This window comes from Mastacembelus armatus, chromosome 20 (genome assembly GCF_900324485.2).
Source record: "Mastacembelus armatus chromosome 20, fMasArm1.2, whole genome shotgun sequence".
NCBI lineage: Eukaryota > Metazoa > Chordata > Actinopteri > Synbranchiformes > Mastacembelidae > Mastacembelus > Mastacembelus armatus.
This window is the reverse complement of record NC_046652.1, coordinates 17,386,198-17,408,786: the sequence shown is the minus strand read 5'-3', so window position 1 is coordinate 17,408,786 and position 22,589 is coordinate 17,386,198. Positions and strand designations below refer to the sequence as shown.

Sequence of the window (22,589 nt, the reverse complement as noted above, 5' to 3'; positions counted from 1 at the left end):
ATGTGAAGGGGTGTCTCTGGTGGAGGGGTGGGAATGGAGAAGAGAGAAAAATAATGGAGAAAAGTTGTCAAAACAGCTCTTTATTCCCTCTGCAGCTGCTTCCTCTCCGTTGCTACTTCTATCCTTGCTGTCAAAAGCTGGAAAGAGATCAAAGGAGGCCGACATGAAAGGTATCCCTGAGATTCAGTTTTTAGGGCCCCGTCTCCCTGCTCCCTCGGTTACAGATATGGAAATGTAAGCTCTAAATACAGTCTGCACCTAAGCCGTAAAGGATGCCTGAACTCATGTGACTTTCTCTCACTCTTGCTTTTGCATTTTCTCCTCTCCTCTCTGCCTCGTCTCACCCCTGCACCGTCTTTCTCCATCCTCTGCTCTTGACTTTCTCCAGCAGCCCTCAGGCTTCCAGGTAGATAGCAGTTGATTGGTAGCTGCTGTGACAGTCGGTGGAAGCAGCTGAGGGTGGATGAGTGTCAGCCTTGCTCCAGGGGCTTAAGGCAGCTGCCTTGCTGTAGCTCCCTGCTGGAGAGAGAAGACAGAGCCAAGAAGTAAGACTCAGTCAGTGCTTCTCTTCTCCTTGCAGGTAGGAGCTAAATCGTTTTTTCAAATTGCCCGAGGTCATCCCAAGATTGAAAACTGGAAAATTTCTTCACCTCAAATCCTGTCATACAGTATGCTTTCTGTCTGTCATTCTTCTACCCATATTGTTGTTTTTTTTTTTTTTTTGGAGTTTGTAACATTTGGCTATTCAGAGGCTCTTCTTTTTAAAAATCTCCTAAGTCCATTCACGTACTCCCTGCCTGGATCTCCCTCAGTCAACCACACCTTTTCTTTCAGTGCACCTCTAAAAACCTCCATCACACCCACTCTGGTGTCAAAGTGCATGAATGTGAGTAAAATGACATTTGATTATGAAAAGGATGAGTTTAGTCAAACATCCATGCAGTGCTCTAGAGTGTGTGGTGGAAAAAATGCAAGGGAAAGGAAAGTGGTCTTAATTAAGGATTTAGGATGTGTTTAAAAATTAATCATGGTGTGGCAACAACAATATTCACCACTTCTCTGAATGGGCAGCTGGCAGGCAGAGGACTTGTCAGGTTCCTAAATCTTCCTACTGACATATGAATGGATGGTCTGTTTGTCACGCAGCCCTTCTCTCATCTGTGTTCCCATATTATTTGACAGCTTCACACACACTGTGTGTCGCTGTCACGATGCAAAAATGCTGAGCCAAAATACATCTCATCCTTCACACAAGTCCCTGAAATAAATAAACACCCAAAAAGACAGGCTAAGCCCAATTCATCATCATTTATCATCATTTTACACATTAACAATCGCAGTGTCACTTCATGCAGTGACTCATGAAGTTAATCATACAATCATGCAAACGCCTGCGTTTTTTCGTAGCACCTCCTTTCTGATTGATTCTCTGGCGCAGTGAACAGATTTGTGGTAAACCAAACAACCTGAGTAAGTCATTTCAAGATAGAGATGGAAGATTATTAGATTGAGTCCTTCTCAGAGACAGTCCTGGGATGTCCCGAACATCTGGAGCCAATCCCAGCTGACACTGGGTGAGACGCTGGTTGAGACACTGGTTGCCAGCTTATCACAAGGCTGACACACGGAGACAAACACTCAGATTTACACCTACAGGCAATATAGAGTCACCAATTAACCTAACCTGTATGTCTTTGGACTGTGGAGGGAAGCTGGAGGAAAACCATGCCAGTGTAACAGATGTCTCCGTGAATTACATCAACAATAAGCCACATGGGCATACTCGCAGAAGGGCATAAATTCAGTCGCAGATACACAAACATGTGCACACTTAAGTATCGTCATCTGCATATGAATTAAATCAAAAAGAAGAGAAGGAGCTTCTAAACTTGTTTATATGCAGATTTCCATGCCCTGGAGTGATGAAAACCAGCCAACACATGGAAAAACACTTATGGTATTTTTATCTTTAGACAAATACGATACAGGATACATGAAAGCTGTTTGCTCCCAACAGCCTGCATTGCTTTCTTTGGTGCCTGCTCTCTCCATATTTGGGGGTTTCCATTACACAGATTTGCAGGAAGCACAAAGACATAAAAAGGAACTGATCTCTAGTCTGTATTATACGCGCTATTGTTCTCTATAGCACGATGTATAATAGGCTGCTGCTCTTTGATTGATCTGTCTGGTATAAGAGGTTAATCTTTGTATGAGACGTTTAGTAAATTGTTAAATAGGGATATTATGGGATGCTTTGTCACCTTTGTGGGAAGGGAGCAGCTGCTCAGTGTGGGAGCCAAACCAGCCTGTAAGGCTTTTGCACCACATGACTGCTGCTGTACATGTAAATAAAGAGAGAGTGTGCAGATGTGTGTGGTGTTCGCAGCTACATGACTGAGGGATTTTGGGTGATTGGATATACATTATGAACATTACAGCACATGACGTTGACTTGAAAAACTATATTTACTGCACAGTGTGTGGAGACTCGTAACGTCTCCCCCTCATTTTATCCCCCAAACACACACTAACGAGCACACTTGTTACTGCTTCTCTCTCCAGCTGATAGCTGTGTTCGAAGAGCAGGATCCTCACAATGGAGGTGATGGTACGAGTGCCAGCTCCACAGGTACGCAGAGCCCTGAACCCTTTGCCAGCGAGATGAGTTCAGCATCAGCCTTTCAGCCCTACCAGACCAGCAGTGAGATTGAGGTCACCCCATCCAGCCTGCGATCCAGTGAGTACAATGAGAAATGTTCATCTTGAGTTACTGTACATCACCATCACTGATTCACTACTGAAGCTTTAAAACAGAGCAGCAGTCTCATTAAACAACAATGACATGGAGAATTCAAATGAAAGAACTTGTGCTCTAAAAAACAAAATAACTTCATTGTCGTATGAAAGTGCAAAACCAAAGTTAACACTGTTGAAATGCACAAAAAAGAAAGGACGGGCATGGGAAGCAAAAACCACTTCAGTTTAGTAAAGCAGAGTCAGCATCAACATGACTAGCATCTTAGTGGTGGATCCAGACAGATGTTTGTCCTGTTTTAATAATCAAAAGTGCCTGCAGTGGTGAGATGATAAACTAGATCCAGGAGGAACAGTCGGATGAATGTATTTATATTTGATTAAATGAAGTTAACTTGTTAACTAAGGTTTGGGAGCATGGCCCCTGCAGGTCAGTCCATCTGATGAAAGCAATGACCTGTTTGATAGCAGTTCCCCTACAGCCATGGTATTTCTCAAAGCTCCCAGAGCTAAAACCCTCCTCCTGACAAACTACTTACTGGGCGTCTTTCTTGCTTTTCAAAGGCGTATGAAAATCATTTCATCCTCTGCAGTAGTCTCATAATATTCATCATACACTTAACTATAAAATCCATGTTCTTGCCTGTTGTTCTTGCTCCCTACACTCCATCATTTACTTAAAGTCCCTCTCGTCATCCAGATATAAGTTATTACTCACCGTCCAAACATTTTTACACTCTGTCAAATTAAAACTGACCAACTAGGACTTTTATCGCACATCGACATCTTTAGTTTGAAGTCCTGTGTCAGCCCTTATGAGATGCTGTTTGGGTAGATTGGTTCTGTGTACGCTCTCACCACTTCACTCCAAGACCCACTATTTCTTCCTGAAATTAGTGAGGTCTCCACCCAAACTGGCAACTAAATTCAGGTTTAACAAGCATTTTCCATCCAGTTCTGCATTTCTACAGTTCCTGCCTTGCCGTCCTGTACTTCCTCTCCTCATTAACACTTTAACCTCCCAGTGTTATGGTACAAGCTTTGCTAATGAAAGCTTATTAGATACTAAAACATTAGATACTAACACAAAGCATCTGTCTTTAGCCGTGATATGTAAATAGCAGAAAAGCAAGATGCTGATTAGAAAGCGAGTTGTAGCAGCCTGTGGTCATTTCTGCACTTGTTTCCAGTGAAACTGAAGTGTTGCTCTCGCTGAGCAGCTTGTGTTTTTCTGCTCTGTGTGTTTTCGACAGGAGCACTTTGAATACCTCCAATTGGAAACACAAACAGAAAACCTCAACTCAGAGCAGAAGAGCATCTATTGTTTTATTGTCCAGCCAGATGAATTGAGAAGCAGCTCATCTGTGGTTGCGACAAGTGGAAAGAGAAACTAGAAGATGCCTATTGCTCAGAACTATTTGATTTCAACAGGCCCTGACAATAAAAAAGATGCAAGGAGCTGTTCATTTTGAAATTGTTAGCTTCAGCAAAAAAAAGGCAGTGCAGTGTGTCTCATGCTTTGCTACCTGGAGAAAAATGTTCCATCTGATTGGGTGCAAGCTTGCATGTCTGCAGCTGGCCAAGTGTGGCACCTTGTTGGATGATGTGAAGTTGCATGGTAGAAAAAGGTTGAACCAGATGTTCCCTTTGTTTTGTTATTGCATTATCTCCATTATCTCCACATATCTCCACATATCTCCACATATCTCCATTATCTCCACATATCTCCACATATCTCCACATATCTCCACATATCTCCACATATCTCCATTATCTCCACATATCTCCACATATCTCCACATATCTCCACATATCTCCACATATCTCCATTATCTCCATTATCTCCATTATCTCCACATATCTCCACATATCTCCACATATCTCCACATATCTCCACATATCTCCACATATCTCCACATATCTCCACATATCTCCACATATCTCCACATATCTCCACATATCTCCACATATCTCCACATATCTCCATTATCTCCACTTATCTCCACATATCTCCACATATCTCCACATATCTCCACATATCTCCACATATCTCCACATATCTCCACATATCTCCACATATCTCCACATATCTCCACATATCTCCACATATCTCCACATATCTCCATCACCGCTGCTTCAGACTGAAGAAGCTGGATGAGTAGTGAACAAGTCCACCTGGTATTATTCAGCTTTTATTACCTCAAGCCTGTTTTTAAAAAAATATTTAGTTGGTAATTTGTGAATTTCTGAATTCAAACAACAAGGTTGTATATGTTCGGAGAAAGGAAAGACACATTTGGAAGCTAAAGGTTCACGTCAAAAGAAACTGAGGGAAAACCTCATTCTGGACTGACTCAGACATTTAACTATTCCCTGATAGTACAGAGGCCAGAAAAGCTAAACCCCAGCTATTTTTTATTGGCGTGAAGTTGAAATATATGTCAGATAAGAGATGCAAACATTTGGAAAACTCTTCTAATAAGCTCCTGCCTGTGAGTCGAGGTTTGCTTTTCAATGGACAGTGAACATGGTTAAAACAATATCAAAATACAACAAAAGAAACCTTTTCTACAGCGAACTGTTTTACTTGATGGTGTGTAGCTGAGTGTCTGTCAAAACTGTGTTCAGGGTATGACAGTTTAGTGGCTTAGAAACAATAAAAGGAGCTGAGACAAAGTTGAATAGTCAGTGAAGCATGAGTGAACATGCCAGAGCAAAATGGACACACACACACACACACACACACACACACACACACCAGTGACTCAGATATTGTCCACGTCCAGATATTCACGTCACGTTAGTTGGAACCAGTGAGCTGATGCAGAGCTGTCTGAAACTTTCAAGGACATCATGGACTCACACACTTACTAATTATTCCTCTGTCTTAACCTTAAGCATTTCACACTTTCTCACAGCCTGCCTGTAGGACCGTGGAATGAACCAGTAGCAGTGTGAGAAAGGGGTTTGTTTGACGATATCAGACCTGTTCTCAACATTTATTGTCAAACACATTTTTTGTATTGGACCAACTAGATATAAAGCTGTGTCAGAAGATTCTGCTTGTTGTACTGTCTTTGAACAAGGCTATAAGTTTCTGCCTCAGCCCCCGTTTGTACCTGACCATCTCTGCCTCCGGGTGCATGTTTGAAAGGAGGGTTCCTTTTATTCAGGGCTGTCCCAAACCACTTTATGTGAGCAGGTGAACAATGAAATCCTCGAGCAGCAGGTGTATCCCTAAGGAAAAATGCTGCAGTTAGATGAGAGAGAAAATGTCATATATGTTTGATCTTAAACACGACCCTTTAGCTACACCAGAACGTTGTCATGTTAAGTAACTACTCCTAGATAGTCTATTGTGGCTGAGCCTGCATTACAACATTAGGGTTTCAGACCATCATGAAGTAATTGCTTAATGAATTTAGGGTTAGCATGTTGGTGCAGCCCTGTGATGGACTGGTGACCTGTCCAGGGTGGACCCCTGCCTTTCACCCAAAGAGAGCTGGGACAGGCTCCAGCAGATCACTGGGACCCTGGTTAGGACTAAGGGGGTCTAGATGATGGATGAATGCATGACGGATGGATGTTGGTGCAGTGGTTAGCACTGTCGCCTCACAGCGAGATGGTTCAGCTTGAATCCCACTCGGCCTTTCCTTTCCACCTGGAGTGTGCATGTTCACCCAGTGATTGTATGGGGTCTCTCCAGGTACTCTGGCATCCTCACAAAGCCCAAACACATGCACTTTATGTTGATTGGTGACTCTAGCGTGACTCTGTGTGTGTGTGTGCACCCTGCCTTTCACCCACCTTCAGCTGGGATCAGCTCCAGCCCTCCCTGTTTCCCTTGATGAGCAGGAATAAGCAGAAGATAATGGACGAAGGGAATTTAGGAATTTACTAAGTAATTGTTTTGTTGTTTGAAAGCATAATGTCATATGCATTTTCACACGGATGCCACGATGGGCAACTTATGAAAGCTCTGTCCTACCCACCCACACAGACTCACATGTGTAAGGCTGTTCTTTGCATGCCCTGTAATTTCAATAGCCAAGAAACACAATACCAGGAGGACAAAAGCAGAATTGATTGCCTCCTATACACTGTGGAGTTCAGGGTGATGGGCATACAGTATCTACTGCAGTTTCTTGGATGTAATGGAAATAAAGAAGATACTGTAGGTAGGAAAGTGAAACTATTATGACAAAGCCAGTAACATGTTTTGTTTTGTAGTAGTAGTAGTAGTTTAAATACACGTGCTCTCACCAACATAATATTGGCGTGTTCGCAGGATATATTTGCTCCTTGGAGATTATGTGTAATGCACACTGACTCCCACCTGCCTGAAAGTTCTTATTTACCTTGAAAAGTGAGAATAAGAATTATAAGAGGCTTAGAAACAGACAGACTGACTGACATCACACTGTATACTCATGGTTTATCAGACGAACAACACAGACAGGCGATGGTCCCGCCAGAGATATGCAGATCAGCATATTACTGACAGCAATATTGCACATCAGGCATCAAGGTGTAGCGATTTGCCTTTGGCAGCTGTGCTCTGAGGCAGAGAGTTATTGCTGTTTAAAATCATCATCTTTTAGAGCCATATTGATTGTTTTTTTTTCTCCCCCTCCCACGAGCCCTAATGTACCAAACTCTCCTTTCCACTTACTCTCTGTCCCCCATCCCTCACTTGCCTCTGCCTTGGGAACCCATTTTAGATTTCCATGCTGACATGTGCAGTGCAGGTCAAACTGCTAATAATTGGATTGGAGATGAGATGTAAATTACAATAATGAATGTAATTTTCCTGTAATTATACAGATGCCAGAGCTGCCTTCGCCTCTGCTCACCACTAAATTCTAATCTTTGAGAGGCAAGAGAAAATGTCTGAAACTTTAAATTAACACTGGATCTTTAAAGCTGAAGTGAATGACCTGCAGTTTTTGCTCAGACCTTTATACTGGGATCCTTGTTGTTGACTGACTTTATATTCCTGATAGCCAGGAGAGCAGCTGTCAGAGTTTCTTATGTTAGAAGAATTTCCCGACAGTGTCTCAGATATGGAGAGAGAATTAGCTGAGGCTGAAATTAATGAAAGTAAAATATTAGAGAGCATCTGTGTCAGTTGATAAAGTCTGCTATTGATGGATATTACAGCTGCAGATGAACACAGACTTCTAACTTTGAGGTCACAGTGATGAGATATTTATACCACAGAGGACAGTTTGAATAACCCCCTCACCCCGACGATGTTTTAACCATCGACTTACTCACTCATGTGTTCTCCTTGAACGTTAGATAGATTTGGACTTTTATGTGATTTTTATTCTTAGTCTCATTTGCCATTGCTCAGGAGACACAATCAGAAATTGGGAGAAGCTGAAGCAGAGGCAGATTCTTGTTTTGGCTATTTTACAGTCTGTAGAGTCTCAGAGTGGCTGGTAGTCCAGTGTGGTAGCAACAGTGCATGGATCATTATTTTGTCTTTTATTATAATTTATCAATGCAAATAGTGCAAAGATATTTGGTCCAAACTCCCCAGATAAGCACCTATGAAGTGTGTCCTCTCTCTCCCTGATAGTTATTGTATTGAACCTACTCACTACTCATTAAATTTTGCTGCTGTTTCCTAGAAACAGAGCAACTTTTCTCAGATGGTGAGTTTAAATTTGTCTTTTCCTTTAGTTTCTATTTTCCTGTGCCACAGGTGCACGCAGGCTGATGAAAACACCACACCACAAATAACTTATAAACAAATTAAATAGAATTAGCAAACTAATTTAGATAGTCCACATAGTTGTAGGCCACAACAAAAGCACTGCTGCTTCATTTCATTGTTTCATGTGATGAGGAAGCTAAAAGAAGCTCTGAGAGCGTGGGCTTATAGAAGTAGGAAGTGATTTAAAAACATGAAATGTGAGTCATTGTTGGTGTTCATGCCCACAGTCTTAGACCTTCGTATTTATGCCGTGGTTGTCCTACATACATCTCTCTAAGTATCTTCTGATTTGAGTAGGCCACGCGCTCAGCAGTGAGGGTGCTGGGATAGCAGTGCTCATCATTACCATGCTGAAAGCACTTTTAAACCACGGGTCCTCATGAGAGTCTGAACTATCTTCCTCTACCTGAGACAGTGGAGAGGCTATTAGTTATGTCAACTCTTAATCATACTCGTAGTTGTAGAGGGATAGGGAGAGAAAGTAGTGCCCAGGGTGGGTCTTTAAAACTGGTGAGGAGTGGGAGTTCTCTTCAGAATCATTGCAAATATTAATCATAAAAACACTGTGCTGTCAGAATATCAAGCAGAGCTGATTATAGCTAATTATTACAATGGCTGGCACTGTTAAATAGTGAAGACAGTGTTTTGGTAATTAAGTCCGAACTGCTTGGGGTGGTAAAAGGCTGCACTCAGCAGCACTGGGGATGTGCTACCAGTCTGGTTTATATTATTACATAAAACTAGAGCTAGACAGCTGAGTCAGGTGAAATTGTAGGTGTGTTGACTACGTTAGGATTTCCTGAGCCGAGCAGACGGCAGTCCGAGAGGTCACATGACACACATGAAGCAGCCACCGTCATATTATTTATACCATCTTGAGATAAATCCTCTTAAAAATCATGTTGATTTCAGTCCCATTGTTGGTGATTTTGCTTTCCAGAGAACTTGTATTGGTCTTTCTTTGTTTTTTGGACTGAGACAAAGCAAAAGTAGGTGTTTACAGAAACCTTTTCTCACTTTAAGATCACTAAAAATAGCACATTTGCTTAATTTCAGAATTAAAAACAAGGTTTTCAATTAAAATTGTAAGAACAAAAAGAAAAGTTTATGGTCATCAATCGTCTTGTGACATTGATCAACAAACCGATCTCTTCAGTCTGACGGTTTCTTTCTCAAATGCTCAGTTTAGTTGATAAGTTCATTCAGCAGAAAGAAATAAATGAACTTTAAACTAAATATATACTTTTTATATATTTCCACTACACTTCCAGATTCTGGGCAACAGCATAAACCAAAAGAAGCCTGCTGGTATTTTTTGGGAATTGATATGTGCGGTCGACTTATTTCTTACATAAACACAAAGGCAGAACATTCAAACAAAGGACGCTAATAAGAGAAAGGAGAGGAAAAAAAGAAATGATAGTCTTTATGTATGAACATATTAATTTAGTGCTCATGAAAATTATATTGATTATAGCTCAGAGTAATTAGCACACAGTTACCAGGCTTTCAAATCCATAAAAATTAAAAATACTTCATTACACCATTTCAAATATAAATACACAGCAAAGTGTGTTAGCTGTGCCTCTCTCTCTCCTCGTCCTCTCTGTCTCTCTCATTAGTCAGTGAGAACCTATGTGGTTCATTTAATTGTGTATAACATGTCAGAAGAGGTTCACAGTTTGGCCGAGGGCAGTCCCTCCTGGTCTTGGCACAATACACCCTCAGAGGATTATCGGGTATTTAGCCCTTGTTTGCTTCTGGGGTCTTTTTCCCAGTGGACCTGCAAACTATGTCTTGACTCATCACCCCAATTTATTAGTCCCCCCCCAACCTTCTGTCACTCCTGCACTGTTTTCATCACTATTAATGATGTTTACAAGTGTTTTTACACAGGCCCACAAATAATTACATGATGAAGATGCTCATAAAGTAATATAAAATGCAACATGGCAGAAAAAGCCTCCTTTTCTCCACTATCAAGCATCAAAACATCTTTGCTGCATACTCCAATACAAAGTAATATACAATGCAGTGACACCCATGGAGTTAAGCTGCAGGACTGGACACAGTAAAAGTGTAAAATGTTGTTAAATAATGATAAAACTGGTGCAAGCTTTCTTAGGACAGACTCCATATATGCATGTCCTTGGCAATAGCTGCAGTCTGTGGCTCCCTCCCTCTCCCTGCTCCTGTTTTTCATCAGATTGACAAAGATATCATCTGGCCCAAACCACTATGGAAATTCCGAACACTCCCCTACCACATTCCCATCTTCCCACAAGCACGATCACCTTCAGAATATTTACTTTGGCTCGCTATCACGGCTCTGATCAAAACAATAATATTTTCACATACCACGCTGGCTTTATTGTTTTTTCTCATCAAACGGTTTCTGCCTGTCATTTGAACATTAAATGCAAATTATTTTGACAATGTGCAGTGGCCGCCTGACAGACTTCCCTTATGATATCGATGCAAATGTTTTATGTGTATTGGATTGAAGTTCTGGGTCTGGAACGTCTGGATATGAGGAGAAATCTATCCATATATTTATTAATAATGATGTGTTGAGATGTTCTCATTTGCCCACAGGAATTAACAGAAAACACAGTATGTGAATGTAAAATGAAAACAGTATAAAACCTCCCACTGCACAAACTGCCTAATACTCATATACTGTGTTTGAAGTCTTTCTTGCATTTTCACTGATTGTTTGGAGGTTTGTGTTTCAGTTATGTGTCGTTTGCGGTTCCCTGCATAGACTTTAGTTTTAGTGTCTAATTCCAGCAAAGCAGATGCAGGTTGACATGAGAATTTATTGCCCATTTCCTTTAGTCCATTGGACCAAATTGTCTATGAAATTTAGTCAAATCACAGACTTAGGAACCACAATTTACTGATTCACAGATAATCTCCCAGATATGGCTTGGAAGCAATGCAAAGACTGTAGAGGGTTTGACTGCAGCTTCAGCTCGATTGTGGGTTTCTCCTCATTTCAGGACATGATCCAAGCTTAGAATCAAAGTTGTTTTATGAGGATGTAACTTTTTATTTTCAACTTTGTCGTCACATTTGCATGATAACACTTCAGTGATACTCATGAAGTCTCCTGTTTTTTGCAACTTAAATATGTCAAGATATTAAATAACTGCAAATGCACATATCCTGTTTAAGTGATCCACACAATTCATAATAAAGATTTTGTAAACTCCTGGTTCCTCCTTATAGTCCCCTGCCTTAAATCTCTATGAAAACCTCATGTTCTTTCATAATACTGTGTGATTGATCAGGGCGATGCTTACCAACACAGAGTCTGCACATCAAAATGCCAGCTGTTTCCTTCAATTTTTCTGAAACAGTCAAACTAAAAGTTTTTTCTCATAGTTCCAAGGGGCATTGAGTTTGTGAGATCTTGTGTTTTTGTCTCTGTGCTACGGAGCGAATGTGTCTCTGATATGCTTTGACTTATTGCATGTGAACTACTCTGACCTTACACAACTTGTTGTTGTGTCTTTACATCTGAGCACAAAGCAGGTTTATGCACATGTGAGAGCTGTTTTCAGATTAGCAGATATACTCAGTAGCAGCTTCCAGCGACCAGGTCTTAACAAGAAATGTCTCAGTTCACTGGAGAGTCTCAAACCATTGCCCATATAACTTCCTCCACAGTAACTTCTTGGTTATTTTTCTAATAAATTATCAGTTAAATTTTGAGTCTGGTGGAAATGAGAATAAAGAAATTAGGTTAAGATGTGTTTGTTTAGAATACATGAAGCTTCCCTGACAGCTCAATGTGGATTTTGTGTTGTTCTGTGTGGAAACTGCAGGAAACTTTGCTTCACACTTTACATGTTGTCTGCCTTCGACATGCGTGTCATCAGGTGATCAAGTGATGAAAAGACATGTTTGACCACTATGAAACAAGTGCAAGTACGTTACAGCTCATAGCCAATAATCAATAAATATCAACAATAATGTTTAGGTTGGCTGACTAGCTTAGTGTTATTTCAGCCTTCAGCCAAGAGGCTTGGTTTGGGAGGATCTTTATTCATCTGAGCACTAGCATGTTGATACTTCCTCTTCAAGGAAAAAAAAAATGTTATTAGCCTTTTAGCTCTGTAGCTCCAGCCTCTGCAACTCAGAGTGGTGTTTTTAATCATGAACAACTCGGCCATTTATCAGGCTAAAAGAGATTTACGGCTCTTCTCCTCCAGAAGCTTGTAACGCTGAAACAGTTGTAATGGATAAATGCACAAAATGGTGTTTACATGGAAGGCGGTGCTGTTGTTCAGTTTGTGAGCTGACCCAGACTTGTTTGTTTTGGTGATTAACAAGTCGCTGCAGGCTGCAGCGTGGAGGACACTCTCTCTGAGTGTGGTCTAACTCAGCAAAGAGCTGCGCATTTTAAAAACATTCGATTTACTCATGTACTGGGTGAACAGATTCACTTTGAAGTAGCACGTTAGGTATAATTTGTAGGACGTCTGGTGTGTAGGCGTCTTCCATGCATCTCTGTGGGGGTAGAGCTGCGGATTTCTAAGGTGCTCTTTGGTAAATGCCATGTTTGTTCAAAGACGAATGCTAAGCTCGAGAACAGAGACACCATCACTCACGTGGTGGTCTCTACTAATAACATGGGTCATAGTCTTCCCACCGGGTATTTTCAGCAGACACCTTAAAAGTAACTGATTTCATGTCTTATCTCTGAATCTGTCTCATCTACAACTCTCTCACAGCAGATTTTTAAGAACACATCTATCATTTTTTCTGATTTGTCAAGCCCAATGAGACGGAGGGAGAACAATAAAGTTTTTTTTTTTTTTTTGAATAAACACTGAATTAAAACAATAATCAGCGTGGGGGGTAAGAAATAGTGTCATCCATAAATCCTATGTTACTTTTCTGTGTTAAGAACTTTACCTGAAGGGCACAAACCTGTTAGATTCATAAAGTAACTCATTCTTTATTATGATTGCAACTCTTGCACTTCAGCAGAATACATCTGCACTGCTGTGACTGGAGAGTTTTTTTTAAATCTTATTTTAACTGCAAAGGAAGACATGAATATCATTACTAACACAGAAGTCATGATGCCTGCAAAAATCATGACTCATAGTTCAATTTCTATATAATCTTAATAATTCATCAAGGACTTCATGCATGGATTCCTGATTATTCATGTGGTCTTACTGTAAAGTGTTGCAGAAACGATGATAGCACTCTGGCTGTCTCCCATGGTCCAGACACATGCAGGTTAGATTAATTGATGAGTCCTGTAAGTGTGAACGTGAGTGCTTGTCTGTCTCTGTGTGTCAGCCCCGTGATAGACTGGTGATCTATCCTGGGTGTATCCGACCTTTCACACCAATGCCAGCTGGGATCAGCTCCAGCCCGCTGCGACCCTGGATGGCTGGAATAAGTGGTAAAAAATCGATGGATGGATGGAAAGATATTTGCATGGACACTTCCTTAGCCTCAGCTCAAGAGTTATCACCTGACCCCAAACCTTAAAAAAACCAGCATAAGTAAAAACCGCCCTTTCATCCATGCACACAAGCAACACAAAAACACAAGTGTATCCATATGCATTAGTGGGCTTCTTCTCTGGGGTCTCAGCATGAGTACAATCCTGACCTAGATGAGTCACGTTTGATTTGGAAACTGAACAGCACTCCCCCACTCTTCTATTAGATCGTGACTGTCTAGAGAAACAGCTCTGTGTTACTGCTGTTGAATGTGTAGGTGTCTGCTGCTGGAGGCCTCATCTCTGAGGGCTCGGCGAAGGTCCACAGCCTCTCATATTCTCTCTGGCAAAAAAAATAGGTTGGTTGACTCAGCACCGTTTATGAGAATATAGACTGAATGATATTATATCCAAGCCAACAACAAACTCAGTTATATACATATCAAATCCACTAATATAATGTAGTTCTATGACATTACTTTAACATGCCAACACATTAAAGACTGACGTGTTGACGCAAATCGACAACTGCTCTGTCGGAGTGTGTGAATTACATGCTCAGCACAACAACATCTCCCGTAGTTAGAGACCTTTCACAGAGGATTGTTTCAGAAACACAACAGGAAAATGCAAAAGTCTCTTTAAACACATACTTATGCATGGAAGCACACACACATATAAATAAAAGTATAGAAAGAGGACGCTTGCTTTAAAGTGCATTTCCATCCTTCTCTCTATTGTATTTCAACATCCACTCTTGGTAAAGGTCAGCAATTGATGTTTATTCACAGTTTGTCTCTTTCTGACATTATGTCAGATTAGACTTTGCTGCACACTTCACAGGAGCACACTGAGTGGTCTTGACACTATTTGACCTTCTCTTGACCAGCTTCCTGTTATATAATCTACATATTTAGTCCTTGTAGTTACCATCCAGTAATAAAGGTTTGTGTTGTCCCTTTTTGGATGATTTAGATCAGGCTGTATTCAGTATAATTTCCACACAAGAGAGAGAAAGTTAAAATGGCTCAGTGCCATAATTTATTTAGATTTTGAATGGGCCCAGGCATAATGCGTTAAAAGTAGCCCAGAAATAAAAAACCTCTTTATGATATTTTAGGAAATCATCATCACTTTGTATTTATATTTAAATCATCATTCACAAGTGCTCAAGTACACCAGGGCTAGAGGGCCACATGGGAAAATAATCCAATTCATCCACCAGACAGTCTTCATACATGGTTGACTGCTGCTGCTGTATGCACACATTTCTATTGAAATACATGTATGGACCTGACTTTTTATTTCTGACCCACATCTTAGTGCACAGGGACATCCCACTCATTACACTCCAGTTACTGTATAGCACATATATGCAGTATGTGTATGTTTGCTTTATTTATTTAAAGAGTATTTTCTAGTTTAATACAGTATGTTTGTATGTGACTGTCAGTGCAAAGAGGGACAGAGGAGGATGAAGAGGGAGAGGACAAAGAAAGAGAGCAAGACCTGGACGAACCAGGTTCATATTTTACTTAGTTCTAGTCATTATGACTTAATCCTCTCACACATTTAGAAAGGGTCCTTCCTAAAACAGTTGTACACTACTGAAATCTGTGATCGTTCACTCTTAACCATAATTTAGAAACATATAAGCCACAGAAATGACAGGTTTAATGACAGTGCAGTCCATCCATATGGGGAGATGGACCCCACTAAAAAGATTCATCCATTTAGATTTCTTTATACCTGGTAGCCCCATTGCGCATTGCTCTCACCTACTGAGTGGCTGAGCCCCCCCCCCCCATAAATATGGAAACCTAGAATTTGCTCCTGGCATCAAGAATGAATCCAAGTTTGACTTGCTCACTGTATTTTATAGACGGTAAATCCAAATGCAGAGTTTTTGGATTTGTTGATTGTAGGTTGTCATGGGTTCTAGTCAGTGGTGGTGTCATGTTTGTTGATGTGCTGGAGTCAAAGACCATCAAAAAAGGTGCGACTAAAAAGAGTGGTGACAGGATAGAGGTCTGGCGAGTGGATGGGTTCTGGAGGAGAACCTCACAGTGGCACGTTCTCACTCAAATGCAAGACAGAATGAGGGTGCAAGGAATTTATGGGGCTTTGTTGGGGCAAAGACACTCTGTTGGACTGAGAAGCAATGGACAGAGTAGTGTCAGGGTAGAAGTTTGAGCATTTGTGGTCGGTAAAGCAGGAGACTGGACCTGATGCAGACTGCGACCCAGCCAGTACTGAGAAGACGAGGCAAGTTTATTTATATAGCACAATTCATACACAGTAATTCAAAGTGCTTTACAGAAATAAAAGACAGGTTAAAAATACATAGGCAAGAATAAAAACAGGAAACAGCAACTGGTAAAACATGAACTTTAAAGAAAATGAAAGGAGAATGAGTGCGGATGAAACACTTTAGATAACACACTGTCAGTTCTCATATGCTGAGCTAAAAAGAAACATTTTTAACTTGGACTTAAACATTGCCAGAGATGAGGCTTGTCTAACATGATCAGGAAGACTAGTCCAGGTTTTAGCTGCACAGAACTGAAACGCTGCTTCTCCGTGTTTAGTCCTGACTCTGGGCACGAGCAGAAGGCCTGTCCCTGATGATGAAAACCCACACAAGCACGGGGAGAACATGCAAACTCCACACAGAAAGGCTGCTGGGTTTCAGACCAGGAACCTTCTTGCTGTGAGGCAACAGTGATAACCACTAAGCCACCGTGCTGCCTGTTGTAATAAGCATTTATAATATTCTTCAGTTTTTAATCACTCTGTATATGGTACAGAGTTTTATCCATTGTGATTCATATAAGCTAATTTCCTTCAAACAATAGAAGTGAAAAGAGGAATAAAGGACAAAGCAATAAGAGGTGGTCCCTGGAGAATCTGACCTCCCCTCGTGGTAAATTATTGTGTGTGTATGACCCCTGTGCCTTGGTTATAATCCTTCACCACAATGGTGGATTAGGGCCTCACATTATTACCACCCCACTCTTCCCCCACCCACAACTTGGATCGATGGTGTACTTGTCTGAAGTAGCGAAACTGGTTATTAAACTTGGGACCAACCAAACCCTTCGGACTGCTAGGATAATCCCACCACAAATTAAGTAGAGGGAAATTGGTCAGGGAGAACAGGACGGGCAGGGAATCTTTATGCTATGACCTTCTAAACAGTGGAGACATCAACAAGCACACACTCATTACCAACTCTCTGATTTATTATGTTTCATCCTATATGATCTAATATCACATCTCCTATAGTCATTTTAGCCGCAAGCTCAACATCGTGACCTGTGATTTATTTATTTATCTTGCTTTTAATGCTGTTGGCAAACGTTCTTGTTTATGTGCACATTCTTTGTACTCTATATCTACGTTCTGTATTGCAGGTCACCTGTCTCCAGGTGTGGGCTGGGCCTTGCTCTGCCCATGCTCTCTCTCTCTCTCTTAGCTCTCTTCCTGGCCTGCCTTTTGTTTAGGCCATGGGTGACACTTTAGACCTTTTTCTTTCTTTGTCCTCCTCGATGTCATGTCCCCTCCATCCAGTCCCAACATAATGAGGGCGCATCAAAAATTGAGTTAATACTTGGTAAGTCTGATTTATATCCCTGGACCATGTTCAGTGTTTTGTTGGTTTGTTTTGATGGTTCATGTCATTGTTACCACATGAATTAGTCACCGGGTGCTGGAGAGACCACCACTGCTTTATTGGGTGGCCCCTTGGTGTGCCTGGAAACTTTGACCAAGACTAGTTGTGGTTTGTGGTAGACAGATTACAGTGCTAAGGTAGAGAGGAGCCTGGCACGTTCTAGAGTAGGTTGGTTAGGACGCCATTTTGTAAATCATTGGTAGGATGTGGGAACATCGTGTAACCGCTGTAAGCGTAAAGGGAACTGAGGTGCATTTCTTGTGTCTTGTGTAGTAGTTGTGTTTAATTTAGGGCATATTGTCAGTGGTTCTGACTGGTACGTGTTAGTGCTCTGTGTGCCAGCTTTACTTCCTGTGTCATTTTATGTGTGTGGTGCTTTGTGACGTCAGTGTTAGTGGCTTGTTTGATTCAAACGCTGCTGTTGATAACCTAGGGTGTAAGCTGACAGCTACTTTGTGGCTTTGGGAAAGCTTCAGTGCTAATTTCTTGATAACATGTCCTGTCTGGGGATGTTGTATAGTGTGTTACTTGGGTCCAATATGGAGCAGGTTTATCGCTGCACTAAAGCTCAACCTGTGTCAATCACAGAACATCATTATATGGAAATTGCTGCTGCTACATTTAAAATGAGTTAGTCATCAGACTCACTGAGGAGGAAGTGCTGCACAGGGAAGTGGGTCAGACTGAAGGCTCTGGTGAACTAGATGGGAGCAGCTCTGGATGAACAGTTTGCGACAACTAGAAGTAGATGTGAGGGATAAACAAGAAGCGAGAAAGTTGGAAATGGAGAGATTGAGATTTGCACATGAGGAGAAAATGAAAGAATTAGAGTAGAGGTCAAAAACACAAACAGTTCCTCAACCACAAGCAGATTCTCCCGACTCAAATTCAGATCCTCCCACCTTGTCTGCTTCTGTTCCTAGTTTTGATGTTGGTAGGAACATTAAGTTAGTTCCACACTTTTCTGAGAAGGAGGTAGATATAACGTACTTCTCCCACTTTGGGTTGGCCTAAAGATGTTTGGACACTGCTTTTACAATGTGTATTAGAGTTCAGAGGCCAGACTATGTGGTGTTAAGGCTGCTATATTGTGAGGGCATGAGTTAGTCCCTCTGTCAAACAAAGTTTCCAAGCTGGAGACTCTGTCTCTCTCTCCGTCCATGGCTCAGTATTGCAGGCGGGGCTTGCAGGACCATGTGTTGTTGACAAGAAACGTGGTGAGACAGACAATGTAATCATCACTCCAGGTGGAAGACAGAAAACTCACGTATGTCATGTAAATATGCTTAAATCTTATAGTCTCCAACCTACAACGGGGGTAGCATTAAATATGTACATGTTGTGTCGCAGCATAAGTCAGTAACACGTTCCTCTGGTGTATTAGACAGAAGCTCAGCACCAGTTGATCCTCACTGCAACAATATGCCAATGGATGACAGGTGGTTTCCCAACTATTTGCATAATTATTGGTGTAATGCACAGACTGCCAGAACGTCATAAGCAAGTCCATATGGCCTTCAGTGGAAATCCAATGATTCAAACCACAGCTCATGTATATACTTATTACCTTCCCTGTGTAACAGATATCTGAATGTTTTCCCACTGAATGTTTTAACTGGACTATAAAGTATTTTTTGGCAGCTCTGATCAAGTGTGGGGAAATTTATACCGTGTTTTAGTTGCAAATCAGCCATCATGGTGGCTGTAACGTTGGCTAGTGTTTCCTGTTTGATAGTTTTTTTTTTTTTTTCTTCCTGAGATCTGACTTATTTGCAGCTCAGTCATAATCAGAGAACATTTAGCTGCAATTATGGCTGTAAGTTATTCTTACAGTGACTTTTCAAAAGGTTAGATGATCATTTAAAGTACGTGCATGCTCTTTTTTCCTCATATTTACAATTTCTGTTTCTGTGTTGGTAATATTTCTAAAGCTGGATTTAAGCCAAACTAAATCTTCCATAGCTGTGAAGTGTTTCCTTGTGGGTTCAGTAGACCTTTTATGAAAATAAAAGAGTCATTAATTCCCATGTCTCAGCTGACATATAGCACAGTTTAGGAAAGTCTGTCGGGGTCTTGTGGGTGGGAGACGAGTGGTCCCTTGGTGGAACATTGAGCAGGAAAGTAATTTGCTCAGTAAATGGATAAAATAGCAAGTTCCACTCCTCACGCTTCTCCCTTCTCTTCTTTTCTCCCATGTTTCTTCTACTCCACTTCTCCCCCGCAGACATGCCTCTTCATGTCCGTCGCACCAGTGATCCTCCCTTGGACGGTCTTCCTCCTGGCGAAGTCCTGGTTGGTCCAGAGGAACCATCCAGGAACAAGTACAACACCAAATCAAACGCATCCGCTGGTACCAGCAGTCTCGAAAGAAAGGTAAAATATAAATCTGTGATGCATTAGCACACAACTCAACTTAACACATACTCAACTTTTGAGTATTGTCAAGTATTTTACTTCAGAAATACTACCTACTATGACATAACAGTTCTTCTTAGAATCCCACAGAGTATTTGTGTTTTACTACAGTACTGTTAAAGTAGTATAGGTAGATTCTAACAGTCCAGAAGTTAATTCGCACAGTGCTGCAGATACATGGAGTTGAGTTATGTCACATATTTAATAACAGTCTGTGTTTTTTAATTTCCTTATTCAACTTTCTCTTCCCAAATCAAATCAATAGCCATCAGACATGAATCACCTCGTAGTTCAATAGATAGATTTTATCTGAACCTGTTCCATTTTGCTAACACCCCTTGCACAAAGACAGACAGAGATTGTTAAACACCTAATCTTTGTTCCAAGTTCACCTCTTCTGAGGATTTTTAAGCCTCTGGTTATAAACCCAGCAATGTGTACTTCAGGTACTCCTCATAGCTTTAACATGGATGCTGACATACTTTCACTTGGCATCTCTCTATGGGATGTTTGTTTGTTTGTTTTTGTTTGTGACATCACATTTATTTATATTTAAAAACACTTCAAAGGCCCAACAATGTAAGAGCACACCAGCTACTAGGTGAAGAAGAAAGCCTGAGGTGAAAACTTCCAATGTTTTTATAAAAGAAAAGGCTTTACACAATGATTAACAGACAGATGTCTTTGCTTAATCAGATATATCCTTAATAATATATGTTTGACATAGAATTGAAAGAAACAGAAATTCTACAGAAATTATGGCTGATTTTGGAGTCTTACCAAAAGTATCCCTTTTACTTTGTGACTCTTATTTGTAGCAGGAGATGATGTGTCAGACTTAGATCAATTTAAACCATCTTCCTGTCACAGACAACCACTAAAAGTAATGAGCTAACAGCAGGAGGCTGTCATTTTTAACAGGGCTGTTAGATTTTTCTTCTTTTTTTTTGTAAAATGAAGCCTTAGTCTTTATATTTTAAGAATCCTTTCAGGCATCCAGCTGTCATGTGTTCACATCAGTCCAAGATGAAGTCTATTTTTCATATGCAACAGATATCTCATGCATTACTCACCTGACTGATACATTTTTGTCTTGGTGCAAACATTGTTTTTGGTGTGACCAATAAAAATCACATCCAAAGAAAAAAGAAAAGTATGGACAAAAGCTCTTTCACTTTTCATAATTTATCACATCTCATATAATTTTCCTTCTTTTCGCCTGGCTCTGCTGTAAATGTTAATATTAACTTGCTTTATTATTATTTTTTCAAGAAGCTTCATCCACCATGACCTTCAATCCCGAGGATTTAAAAGCCAAGGGTAGCATGTAATCTGTAATGTGTTTTTATGTCTTTTTGTGCTTGTGGACATTGTGATAAGTCTGCTAAAGTCTTCTGGTCTTTGACACTACCTTGGCAAGAGCTCAGCTGTAGCTGTCTTATTATAAGAGGCCTGTTATCAGCAGCTCATACATGTTTAGCTGTGGGGAACTAGTGGAGAGACACTGAATGACAATGAACACTGGTCAAAAACGAACCACCTTCCATGACAAAATGTCTGTCGTTCAGTTGTTAGAGATGTAAATGCACATACAGCAGTCTGTACAAATAATGCAGTCATGCATCAGTCTCCCCATCCTCTCCTATTCCTGTGCAGGGTAAAGGAGGCCATGGTTACCAGAGTCTTCCTCGGGATGCGAGTGGCTGGTCCACTCAGTTCCAGAGAGAGGTGGCTAGATCCTCCCTGGGCGCCAACCATCCAATGGTGGACCAGTGGCTCGTCAGACATGAGCAGGTATGCGACATATACGATGCAGTGTGTCTATATATATATATATATATATATATATATATATATATATATATATATATATATATATATATATATATATATATATATATATATATATATGTGTGTGTGTGGCAATGTGGCTACTTTACCTTTTGTAAAGTAATTGTTCACTGTAAGTCATCGCAATCTTGTCTTCTCACTTCACATCTCCTTGCTCTGCTGACACTTTGTGATTGCCTCACTCTGTGGCTGGTCCCTCTACTCCTCAGCCTGTCACAGGATAGAAAAATGTTCTTTTAAATATTATTAAAAGTGACAGACGCTCTCTACTGGGAGAACAGGAATGACCTTGATAAGTGTCGGACACAATGAGCTTGACGTGGAGAGGATTTCTTTCACTTTGTCTCAGTCTTTGCTCGTCTTTACCTGCTCAGGAGGTGTTTAATTGATCTCTCCTTCATGTTATGGAATATGAAAAGAGCGGTGAGGATGTGTGAAACATTTAGAGGGGAGATAAAGAGTAAAGACAATGCAAAAACACCAGAGGAAGCAATGAAAGAATTCAACTAGAATAGAGTCAATTGAGATTCAAGTTACCAAACCTGTAGCTGCTGGTTTAATTCAGACACTTCCCTGCATTGTGTTATCATTTAATGTCTAGCCCACATCGATGTGGGTTTTTGTCTGGTAGTTTAATTAAAAAATCACCCCTGTCCTAAGGTTGTGTGTTATTGTTGCAGAGGACATAGTTTTTGGATCTTTGT

General features: G+C 40.8%; 1 protein-coding gene across 6 annotated transcripts in view; it reads left to right on the top strand.

Annotated features, from left to right (window-relative positions):
* The window catches only part of LOC113121628 (partitioning defective 3 homolog), a 232,201-nt gene that overhangs the window by 62,592 nt on the left and 147,020 nt on the right, over positions 1–22,589 (top strand). For all 6 annotated transcript variants that reach the window (XR_003294765.1, XM_026292297.1, XM_026292301.1 and 3 more), the window contains 3 exons: positions 2,566–2,740; positions 19,844–19,992; positions 21,691–21,828. Coding sequence is in view for 5 of the 6 variants with exons in the window: in XM_026292297.1 (XP_026148082.1) it covers positions 2,566–2,740; positions 19,844–19,992; positions 21,691–21,828 (462 nt within the window). In the remaining variant the exon portion in view is untranslated. The remainder of the gene's footprint in view (positions 1–2,565; positions 2,741–19,843; positions 19,993–21,690; positions 21,829–22,589) is intronic.